Source organism: Corythoichthys intestinalis, chromosome 19 (assembly GCF_030265065.1).
Source record: "Corythoichthys intestinalis isolate RoL2023-P3 chromosome 19, ASM3026506v1, whole genome shotgun sequence".
NCBI classification, from domain to species: domain Eukaryota; kingdom Metazoa; phylum Chordata; class Actinopteri; order Syngnathiformes; family Syngnathidae; genus Corythoichthys; species Corythoichthys intestinalis.
Window position 1 is genome coordinate 8,419,047 of NC_080413.1, and position 12,591 is coordinate 8,431,637.

The 12,591-nt window shown below is 38.0% G+C and overlaps 1 protein-coding gene across 13 annotated transcripts in view; it reads right to left on the reverse strand.

The window, feature by feature from the left end:
• Nucleotides 1–12,591, reverse strand: part of epb41l2 (erythrocyte membrane protein band 4.1 like 2) — a 105,656-nt gene that overhangs the window by 54,111 nt on the left and 38,954 nt on the right. For all 13 annotated transcript variants that reach the window (XM_057823028.1, XM_057823033.1, XM_057823032.1 and 10 more), the window contains exons 4-6: nucleotides 11,116–11,343; nucleotides 393–497; nucleotides 226–268 (exon numbers count right to left, since the gene is read on the reverse strand). In XM_057823028.1, the coding sequence (XP_057679011.1) occupies nucleotides 226–268; nucleotides 393–497; nucleotides 11,116–11,343 (376 nt within the window). The remainder of the gene's footprint in view (nucleotides 1–225; nucleotides 269–392; nucleotides 498–11,115; nucleotides 11,344–12,591) is intronic.

The following is a 12,591-nucleotide window of genomic DNA, read 5'->3' on the forward strand; positions in this document are numbered from 1 at the left end:
ATGCCAATTGTGTTGTGACGGCTTAGTGACTGTAATTAAACGCACAACGGTATCAAACCTGCCATTTTTGTGGTGTCGGGTTTTGACGTGGACACACCCACACATAGCCACTAACATAAAACAAGTCTGAAAGTACACTTGGTGAGCCAAAATGGTATGTTTTTCATTCACAAGTCAGTTAAGTATTTTTCATATAAAATGTGTTGACATGAAAATGGAACTTACTGCGAATTTGTCTCTTAATTTCCTTGGTGGGGTCCAACCAGCACTAAAAAGGAGAACACAGATGTGTGAGAGATTTCGCAAGTAAAAACCAAACCCGCTGTTTTGGTTATTACTAAAAATAGGACGATTGTATGTAAAAATTTGTGTGCATAACAAGGTAAAACTACCTTCTGATCATGGTTGTCATTGTATGTGAGACCAAAGTAGTCCTTCTCCAGCAAATTGAGGTGCTCGCACACTTTAAAGAACAGGAACAGACCCTTGGCACGCTTCTGTAGCATGAAAAAAGGCAAAAGATGAAGAACAATGTTTTTAAAGAATTACATATGAACTAATTTTTTTAGATCATCTGGGGGGAGGGCTCAAAAAGTCGCTCACTTGTTCTTTTTAAGATAAGATGTTAGCAAACGTGATAAAAATGATAGTTACATAGTAGGGATGTTCTGATCACTTACTTTTGCACCCGAATCTGAGTCACCTAATTTTTAGAATCTGTCGATACTGAGTCCTGATTCGATAAGGGGGAAAAAGTTGTTTTTTTTAACTAAACTTCCAAACATATTACTGTACTGTTCTGTTTACAGCAGTTCGTCTTTTTCTGGGAGTGTTGCGGAGTATAAAACATAAATATTTTTGTTTGTTTTGGCAATGCCATTGTATTTCTGGATTATTTTGTGACTTTTTAGCCCTTAAAGAAACACTTGGTAACTTTTAGGTTTTGATCGATTTTAGCAATGCCGGTGGACAAAAGCAGTAGTGTTTTGCCTTAAGGAATCAAAGAAATCATATATATATATATATATATATATATATATATATATATATATATATATATATGTATATATGTATTGATTTATAAATTTATATAAATTTATAATCGAATCGGAGCCTCTGAATAGTAATCGTAATCTAATCGTTAGGTGCCCAAAGATTCCCACCTCTATTAAATAGTATTCAAAGTCCAACTTTTCTCAACAGATGTTTTTTGGTTCCAATGCACGCTTACAGCTAAAATATTAAGCCCATACTAATATAAGAGTAACATGTTTTAAAGCTGATTGGTCGACTCATGACAAAAAAAAAAAAAAAATCACTGAGGATCAATATGGTCCTTTGCGGAACCTGACGATTGAATTACTGTGCGACAATAACTTATTAGAGACAGACTGGCCGATATATCGAAATTATATTGGAAATTTGAAATCAGTTATCGGCCCCTCTAACTACTAATAATCAGTATCGGTCCCGAAAAACTCATGTCGGTCGATCTCTGTTAAGCAGTTATTAATATAAATCTGGACCCCCCTCCCTTTTTTTTTTAAACTATAGTGAAACTACGGTACACTAGAAAAACCAATCATGTATTTGTTTTATTAGACCTTTTGAATTTTAAAGCTTCCTGCATTCCACCAATGCAAAATTTAATTTCATTAAATGAAATAAAGCGTGTATATACATTGCTTGTTACTAGGGCTGTCAAAATTATCGCGTTAACGGGCGGTAATTAATTTTTTAACTCAATCGCGTTAAAATATTTGACTCAATTAACGCATATGCCCCGCTCAAATAGATTAAAATGACAGCACAGTGCAATGCCAACTTGTTACTTGTGTTTTTTGGAGGTTTGTTGCCCTCTGTTGGCGCTTAGGTGCGACTGATTTTATGGGCTTAAGCACCCATGAGCATTGTGTAATTATTGACATCAACAATGGCGAGCTACTAGTTTATTTTTTGATTGAAAATTTTACTAATTTTATTAAAGGGGATGTTTCGGCAAAGGGGGTGTGAGACATCAATAGAACCGTTATGCGCCAAGATAACAAATATTGATAAAGTTAACAAAAAAATCAATCACATTAATGAGCAATTATCGAAAATAGATCGAAAATGACGAACACTACCGAAAGTGTTCCGGAAACAGCCGAATGGGGCGGCGACGTCACGACAAGTGATTGAAAGTCGAGGCGGAGCTAGGTGCCATTGTTTTTTAACGACGAGAGAGTAGCGTTGGGGTTTGTTTGACCAAAACATCACAACAATGGTTCAAAACTGCTGTGCTATGTGGTGTACAAATAGTTGTTTATCGGAATATAGTATCCATGAGTTCCTGAACGCGAAAAAAAAAGCTGGACTACACAGAAAATGGGTAAAGTTCGTCCGTGCAAAGAGGGCTAATTTTCTAGACACAGCCTCCGGCACGCTTTTCTGTGGTGCGCATTTTCCAACTGAAAGCTTCTCGAACTATGGACAAGAGAAATCGGGTTTTGCTAAAAGATTGCTGCTCAAAGGAGATGCGGTGCCGACCATAGATGCACAGCCACCTAAATGTCCCGAGATATCAAGAGAGAGACGATGACTGCTAAAGGAGGCTAAAGCTACGCAAAGAAGGGAGCAGCCAAGCTTGAAATGGCCAGAGTGAGTACTCTTTTATAATTAATAAAAAAAAATGTCACGCCTTTGGATACAGGACTCGACACATGTATAAATGATCGTTCGTAAAATATATAGAACAAATCCTCTGATCCCGTTCATATTTGTGTCTGTTGGCAGAGCGAAAAGCTATGATAGCGCAATAAATTATAATTATTCTATGCATTCCTTTATTTTGCAGTCACGGTGTATCAGCTTCACAAAAAGAAATGCTAAACAAATCATTGGTGTTTCCCACACGATCTGCTGCCGATGTTTCATCAGTGTCATTGCTCCCCTCAATGACCGTTTCATTACGCTGCATTGGCGTTCGTTTGGGCTCAAATTGGTCACCTATAACACCGATTAAAGCTTTGCAACTCTCCTCGTCACCATTAGATGAACATTCGTTACGTCCTTCTACGTCGGATTCGTCGCTGAAACTAGAAACGAAATTGACTGCCATCATCGCCGCCATTCAGTATTAAAGCACTGAGCCTTTTTCTTGTTGAAGAAACAGCCCTCACTGCCAACTCTGAATTCTCTTTTATTGACAACGAGCGGTGTTTCTTCATGAGGGAACCTGGAATATGTGCAGGACGAACACAATGCATCAGCATAAACAGCTCAAAACACCCCTAATTCTCCCCACACTAGAAGGAATTATATTGATGCAGACAGGCGCTGCCCCCCTAGTGGCCGGTGGCACTCTCTTCACTTGACGTGACGTCACGCACACAATCTGCCAGATCTCAGGCGCCGGTCGTTTTAGCTTGACAATCGAGCCAAATTTCTCTCATTTTCTTGTGTGTAATTACACGAAGTGGCATGATATGAATACAAAAGGCATGCGTTTATGGATAAATGATGGAATATCAAAATTTTCCCAGGGCGCTACATCCCCTTTAAAACGAAAACATTAAGAGGGGTTTTAATATAAAATTTCTATAACTTGTACTAATATTTATCTTTCTATCCATGGATCGCTTTAACAGAATGTTAATAATGTTAATGCCATCTTGTTGATTTATTGTTATAATAAACAAATACAGTACTTATGTACCGTATGTTGAATGTATATATTCATCTTGTGTCTTATCTTTCCATTCCAACAATAATTTACAGATAAATATGGCATATTTTATAGCTGGTTTGAATTGCGATTAATTTCGATCAATTAATTTTTAAGGTGTAATAAACTCGATTAAAAATTTTAATCGTTTGACAGCCCTACTTGTTACATGTTACATGTTTATTTTGTTGCCATCTCTTCAATAAAGAAATTTAAAGTATGTATTCTACACCGCACAAGTTTCCGGTAACGTTAGCCAGTATTGGGTAAAACTATAACCGCAAATTCCCCCAAGCATAGCAAAAATAATCAGTAATGTAGAATTACAGTATATCTTTACAAAATACAAATCCCAGCAATAAGCAATAAGTCAACAGACATATTTTTGTCTGGACTTCCTATCTGAGCATCAATGCACTTTTGTCTCTTCAATATGTGCTCCGTCCGGGTCACATTCCATGGAGCGAACCATAAAATCCTCCACAGTGAGCAATGACAATGACATTTAGCCACACATCCACAAAAATGCACACACACACTTAGGCTACAGTGACCTTTGCTCAGGCAGAAGGTCAGACAGAAAGCAAGCGGCTGGAAAAAAAGGACAAAGAATGAAATGATGAAAAATGTGTGTGTGTGCAATGAGTTGAGCGTAACATTCCAAACTGAGATTTTCAATCTGGCAATCTGTAATAAAAGACTGATTCTCTATTTCTTCCATCTGAAAACATCTGCGGTATGTTCTTCTATTCAGTTGAACGCAGGATAGAATAATCGTTGCTAGCCCTCCCAGTCAAAATGGATTGGGCATCTAGCATTTAAACACTGAAGTGGATGGAGGGTAAGTGTTTTAAAATTTGGCATGGTTGTGAAATGGAGAACCAGGCGTGACAAAATTAAATAAATACAGTACCTCAATTATGGGATTATAAACTACTTTACTTTTTTTATTTACTATTTACTATATTAATTGCTTTTCCTCCTTGCAATTTATAGTCTAGTAGTACAGTGTGTTTTATTTTTTGGATTATAGGCTAATAAGTTACATGTCTTTTGGTGTAAATACACCATAATACAATGTTGATGCCTGCATTTTATAGATAAGTACGGTTTATGAATGAACAAATAAGGTTTTGCTGCAAAATTAGAAGAGTGTGGCTTATATCAGGTGTCCACAAATTACAGTAAATATAGAGGTGCAACAATCGATTAATCGACATTTAACTGATTAGCAAATGAATCAACAACTATTTTGACAACCAATTAATCGTTTAAGGCCTTCTTCACCTTAAACTTATCTAAATTATTGAAATTATAACAAATATAACTTCTCAGTTGTAAATATGATCAGATTTCTTCATTATATTTTCTTAAAGTGCATGTGACACGAAAAAGCATGTTTATTTCATAATACACGCGGTATTTTATGCTCCTGAATGATATGGACCGCTTGGATGTGTGTGGAAGCAATCGCTATATTTATTTAGTTTTTTGAATCCCGCGCCATGAAAATGAGTGACTTCCGGCTTCGGTCTTGCATTGAGGAGGAAGGCGCTGTGACGTGTACGGGAGAAGGACTCCTCTTCACTAAACAGCCGTACTGTTGTGTATGAGGACTAAGGATTCAGCTGATTTTGCGGATTAATACGTCTATTTTTCGCATCACGCCAGCCAGACGGCTGCAAAAAAATCTTGCTTTATGAGGGAGAGGCATGTGCGCCTTTTTGGAGTTTCAAAAGGTTCCCATTCACCGTGGATATATGCCAAAACAAGCCCTACTACTGTGGGACCATTGGACTAACGAGAAAGTGAGTAAACATCTTGTTTTGTATTATGTCAAATACGAATACAGCGATTACAAAGTAAACACTACAAACTTTCTTGAAATAAAGGACTACTTACGTTTGATCATTGATAGGCATATAAAAAGCTCTCCTCGTGCACATTAGCTGCACGTTAGCTGCACAACAACTGCAGCCGCCCTCCTCCGGGGAACGAACTGTAAATTGCTCTCCGCCGAGCGGTCTGCCGATCCGCGAAGACAATCGACAACCCAGTCGTCATGTCAAATAATCCGGGCTAGTTATGTGTGAAATGACATATGTCCGATTTAGGTGTCAAAAAATATCGTTCGGGAGGTGCGACAGTAAAGGTGAAGTCGACAGTTTTGACCATTATGGAGTAATTTTGCCATGTCGTCCTGAATAAGTGCATTTTTATTATTTCATATTGCATTTAGCACAAGACTATTATTTGTCATGACCATGCCATTTATTTAGCAATTGGGGAAAATACTTGGATAAAAAGAATATCCTGTAAAAATATTGAAGTAAAGAGACAGAAACAATGACATTTTGCAGCTCTCTTCGTCGGGTTTTCCTCATTGTGAATAGTTCCCCCTCGACGGGCTGACTGGTCCTTCTCAAGCCATTTATTTAGCTATTGGGGAAAAATACTTGGATAAAAAAATATCCTGTAAAAATATTGGAGTAGAGAAACTGAAACAATGACATTTTGCGGCACTCTTCGTCGTGTATTCGTCGTTGTGAATAATTCCCAATCAATGGGCCGTATACTAAATTAGATGAAATTGTGACTTTGCTGACATCATCCACCTGTTGGGGACGCTAGAGCCCTATAATGGTAGGCGTGGCTAACCGGCAGATTAAAAGACTAATTTCTCGTCATCTGCGCTTTGCTAAATTGTTGTAAAAAGTCGAATCGTCTCAAAATATGATTCTAATTCACATAATAATGCTATTTAAGACTTTTTTTCTCCTGTCGTATGCTCTTTAAGTCAAAGTAGGAAATAAACAAAAATCTGCTTTTACTTTGGAAAACAATTCAGATCGTTGCCAATTTTCAGATCTTACTCTCGAAACTAGCTTCTTAATAAGGCTGCAACATCTAATTGATTAAATCAATTCATGAATTAGTTGCCAACGAATTTGATAATCACTACAGTTGTAGACTACAATTAAGTCAAGAAGCTGTATTAAAATATTATTTTTGAAGGAAATAGTCATCCATTTTGTCTTCATTGTTACTTACAACATGCCTAAAACAACTTTAAGGTAAATTGTGAAGGTAATTGAAAAAGGTGACATCGATTAATCGATTAATTGCTTAATTAATCATCCGAATAATCAATGATGAAAATAATCGATAGTTGCAGCCCTAAGTAAATGCATTTTTAAGTGGCGGATACTGGTCTTTCTAGGAGGAAAACTAAAAGTGTGTCCGCCTGTGAGTGCTTTGTAACAGTGGAGGAGCTCAGCAGCACCCGCTGCTCGGTAGGGAAAGAAACTCGAGTGCCAGAAGTTAAGTTTCCAAGTACAAGCAGCTACAAGAAAAAAATACCCACCAAAAATATAAGCTCAATTTTTTGCTAGGCCTTTTTTTAACAGACCAAGTGTCACTAGGATGATTATGAAAGTCACCGGTTCAAATCAGAGCAACGGAATAAACTTTGAAAAATGCCTCCCATGGATGCTAATTCGACAAGATCACTGATTCGCTCATTTTGCTGTCAATCAAAAAGGGATTCAGCCTCAGAGAGATAATCAAATCATCATGCAGAGAAGCAGAGCGTCCGGGCCAGCAGAGCCCCACCCACTGCCCACAGACCCCCAGAGACGCACAGGATGAACCCAGCCTTTAGCCAATGACTCGTCGTTCGCTGTAGTGGAACAATGCACTCTCAACTCTTGAGACGCACAGCGTCCGCTGTTTAAAGGACTGTGAAGCTGTGCCAATGAATAAAAAGCAAGCCGCATCGTAACCAGTGATAAGAAGCTAATTCTGAACAAAAGTTGAGCGCGTTATAGCAAATATTTAGTCAATGACATGTAAACACAACAGTACACATTTGATCACTTATTTTTTGACAATTTGGGGATAGCTGAGCTTCCGCTGCAGTCCACTGATACAAATACATACTGTAAATAAATAATGTGCTGTTTTCATCCCAGTATTTCTTTTTTTTCAAGATTCATTTACAAATGTCATACATTTTTTTTCTTTTAATTTCATAGTATTTAATTTTTTGCAGCTAAGGCAGCAACAACCAATTGATTAAATCGATTAAAATTGATTAATAAATTAGTTGCTAACGAATTTGATAATTTTTGCTGGCAATTACGAGCAGTCCAGTTTGGGTCCTTGTTTGTGTGTAATGTGAGGCTGCACGCCAGTGATTAGAGCAAGAGAGAGAGAGTTCACTGCTACACTCAGACTGGGTTGTTGAATCAATAATATTACAAAATGTCAAGAGTTAGATTGTCTTTTGTGTTGTTAGATCCAGTGTGCATCCGTCAGAGGTGAGTAAATGAAGCCAACTGTTTGTATTCTTTGTTGATGAGACGGTACTACTTAGTCCATGGCGCTGAGCTAGTTAGCAATTTTGCTAATTAGTATCTTAAGTGTCCGTTTGTATTGTGTTTTGGAGAAGGACATTAGCACTCGAGTTCTTGTTAGACAGTAAAGTTGTCTCATTTCTTTTTTATAAAGAAACCACACACATAAACCCTATCATATTACAGCTTTGAGTCTTCTTTCAACACAAACTCCCAGTCAAACAATAATTTGTCATACAAGAGACTGTGCTTTGAAATTGGATTTGGAATGTATTTATGAACAACTGTTTGATAAAGAAAACTGATTCATTACAGTCTGCCTCCTCCCAATTCGATTTTGTTGTTTAGTTTCTTTAAAGACAATAAAGGAGTCATTGGCACAATTTATATCAGCGCTTTGCCTACAAGAAAAAAAATGTCACTCAGCAGCATTTTTTTTAATTTGAATGAACAGGACTTTTGTCTGAGTTCTGTGCTGAGAAATTATTGTTATGTTTTATACTTAACCTTTATTAAAAACTTTAACAAGTTTTAAGCCGCTACTTTTCCCCCCTCATTTTCAGTCCTGCGTCTTACTGTCCAGTTTGGCTTGTTTGTTGATTTTATTGGGTTAATAGGTAACACTTAATTTGACAGCAGTGTCATAATACTGCAATAAGACCCTCATAATTACGACATGAGTCTATCAAGGGCATTAATGAATGCTTATGACAGTTGTCATTTATTGTCATCCGTCAAATTATGTCACTAACTCCATTTATGTGCAGTTCGGTTCTTTTACAGCCATTCAAAAGTGAGATAATTTGCCGGATGATCCAAAATGACATCTGTCATAAGCATTCATTAATGCTCATGGTAGTGTCATGTAATAGTTATGGTGGTCTTAGGACAGTCTTATGATGCCACTGTCAAATAAAGTGTTACAAAATACCATAACTAGCAATTAATTAAACAACTAGAACAGTAACTGAGGAAATAATTAGCACAGAATATGAGTTTTGATAGTAATCTATATCTGTATCGCTGCAATGCATGCTCAGAGGCATGTTGGACAACAACAGTGTTGACAGCAGGTGGCAGCAGAGGTTGATAGTCTCCCCCAAGGGAGCAGTGATGGCCAAATGAAGCTTCTTGAAGCAATGAAGCTTTGCAGCCAATTGGTGTAAAGCTTAATTTGGTCTTAAGACAGTCTTATGATGCCGCTGTCAAATAAAGTGTTACACGTTAATATCTTTTGGCAGAAATATCGCATGATATAGTGAGGACAGCTGCAGCTTATGTATGAACAAATGCCGTTTTCGTGTCAAATTTGGTGGTTGACGATTTATAGTCAGGTGCTCCTTATAGTCCGAAAATTATGGTACTTAAAACAGTACAGTTGTAACTACTAGGGTTGTTCCGATCATGTTTTTTTGCTCCCGATCCGATCCCGATCGTTTTAGTTTGAGTATCTGCCGATCCCGATATTTCCCGATCCGATTGCTTTTTTTTTGCTCCCGATTCAATTCCAATCATTCGTCCAATCATTTTTCCCGATCATATACATTTTGGCAATGCATTAAGAAAAAAATGAATACAACTCGGACTAATATATACATTCAAAGTACTGTATTTGTTTATTATGACAATAAATCCTCAAGATGGCATTTACATTATTAACATTCTTTCTGTGAGAGGGATCCACTGATAGAAAGACTTGTAATTCTTAAAGGATAAATGTGACTTTGTATATTGTGACTAAATATTGCCATCTAGTGTATTTGCTGAGCTTTCAATAAATGATACTGTAGCCATTTAACTGTTCTGCCCAAATGCATGATGGGAAGTGCAACCATGACTGTGCGTAGTGACACCAATTGATATATCTTCTCTGCGTTGAGAAATAACATATGGTGTTAAGAAAAAGATCAACTAGTACTTTTCTTCCACACATTGCTTTCCACGATATTTTTAATTGTTGAGAGGGGGATGTTAAGGCTTTAGCCAATTAAATAAAGGATCCAAAGACTGCCTAAATTCACTCCACTCATTTTACACTGCCTTATAGCTCTATATATAGGTATAACGGCGCCTTTATAGATTGAACGTGACAATGCGTGAGTGGGTCGTGCAGCGCATGCGTTAATTGCATTCAATATTTTAACGTGATTAATTTTTTAAAAATTCATTACCGCCGTTAACGCGATAAATTTGACAGTCCTACTTTAAGCCAAAACTAAAGACTCTGGATGAGTGTAAGACATTTTGTCTGTAACGTGAAATACAATTAGAAAACGATTTAATTAAAAAATATATATATATTTAAAAAAGGCATGTCCGATATTTTTTTGCCGATTCCGATACTTTGAAAATGACGTGATTGGACCCCATCGATCGGGATGCTGATCGATCAGGACATCTTTAGTAACTACAGTTAAGTCAGGAGGCTGTAATCTAATTTTTTTTTTTTTTAAAGGAAATAGGCACATATTTTGTCTTCATTATTACAAAAATAATCATTAGTTGTAGCCCTAATTGCAGCTAACATGTTACGTCACTTGGCCAATAAAGGGTTCATTTGGCACTCCTAGTCTTCCATAGCATGTAGTCCTCTGCTGTACAAAAAGTCGAGTTTAATTCCTGGAATGAATCTTTCTTTCTCTTCTCCTCTGCCAACCTCACCATGCCAGTGTGTGGTTGGATGGATGGATGCCTATGTGTGTGCGTGTTTGGGACAATAGTAGTTGTTGCAGTATCAGCGTTATCTGTTGCAGGACAAAGCGCTTTCTGTTTACAGAGCTGCAGGCGCTAGGCGTTGCTAACTTGCTACACTGTAAAACATTTTTGAGTATCATTCAAATATTTTGATTCTACTCCAATTAATTACAATGTTACCTTTATAAAGCAGTGTAATCTACACAGTTAAGTCAAGAAGAATCCACCATCTGTGTTTAGCAGATGTAGAAAACTAATCTAGTAGTGGGGTCTCTTGCACCCCCTCGGGTAATCAGCTAAATGTCTGGATTTAACCCCGAGACCCCACCCAAACAACGCGTATTGAGCCGAGAATCTCACCTCCACCTCGCAGGTGAAGTCGGAACCGTCCAACAGGGTCACGTGACACACCACCAATTTCATCTTGCTCTTCCTCACCAAACGCAGCGGCGACTGGAAAATGGAGGTCTGGCCTTCACCTCCGTTTGCCCGCTCCTTCTTTTCTGGTTGCTCCTCCTCGACTCCTTCTTCACTTGCGGCCTTGGTGCCCTCGACGTTCTTCTCCTCGACTTTCTCTTCCCCGGCAGGCTAAAAAAAAAACAAGAGGAGGGGAGAGATGCATGAAAGTCCTGTTTTTGGGCGGCTCTTTTTGGCTCGCCAACTGAAGAGTTGATGTCACAGGGTGGGCCGGGGTGGCTTATTGTGACCATTGGATGCAAGGCTGAGCAACAAATATGTGTGTAGGAGTTACAACTTATTTCACCTCTAGGACAAGAAGAATAAGGTTGCCTCAGTCCGTGGTTAAAAACACCTCAGAAAAAAAACATCTGGCGGACTGTTATAATACCTTCCACCTTATTATCTCATCAGTGGTTTCACTTGTGGTTTTTACTGCTTTCACGAGTGCGAACTTCAGCCCACGTGCAGCAATAATTACCAGCGCTAAAACCACAGACATCTTTGTTTTGTTTTTTTGTGAGTCTTAATGGAAAACATCCGTGTTAATAGTGGAGCTGTTGAACTGATTTTTAAACTAAACTACCGCCAAACTAAACTAAACAAAGCCAATAAACACACAGTTGTCACCTCCGCCAGTAGGTGAAACTAGAGCTGAAACGATTACTCGAATACCGTATTGGCCCGAATATAAGACGGCCCTGATTATAAGACGAGCCCCTCTTTTTTAAGACTTACGTTTGAAAAAAAGACTTTGTGAACACCAAATTAATTTTTAGACAGATCTAGCGTCATGAATGGGTATAATGTCTAGACCGCAAATATAAAACGACCCCCACTTTTTCAGTCTTATTTCAATGTAAAAAACACCGTCTTATATTCGGGCCAATACGGTGATTCGAGTAACTTGATTAAAAAAATTTGATTGAGGAATTTTCTGCGCCTCGAGGAATCGTTCAATTTGGCCAGCTCTAAGTGGCTCTAGTTTTGCCCGGACTACTTTTAATGCAGCACAAAGCGCTGACGTCACGTGCGTACAAGAAGAAGTAAGAGGCGGCGGATATATTTGATTTCAAACATGCATGAATATACAGTAGACGAAGATGAAGAAGCTGACGAAAGCGAAGAGAAAGGCACCAAGAAAAAGCAGAAATTGTCAAAAGTGTGATAGCATTTCAAGCTGGACACCAAGACGAACACTGTTTCATGTATTCACTGTAAGACAGCGCTTGCATTACACTACAGCGGATTCCATTGACGCGTATGGATGTCCAAATGTCCCATTAATTTCCAATTACATTTACATAGCATTAAGGCCCATGTACACAGATGCCACTGATGACCATGTATGTCGAATCTATTGATGCCAATGTACTTGGA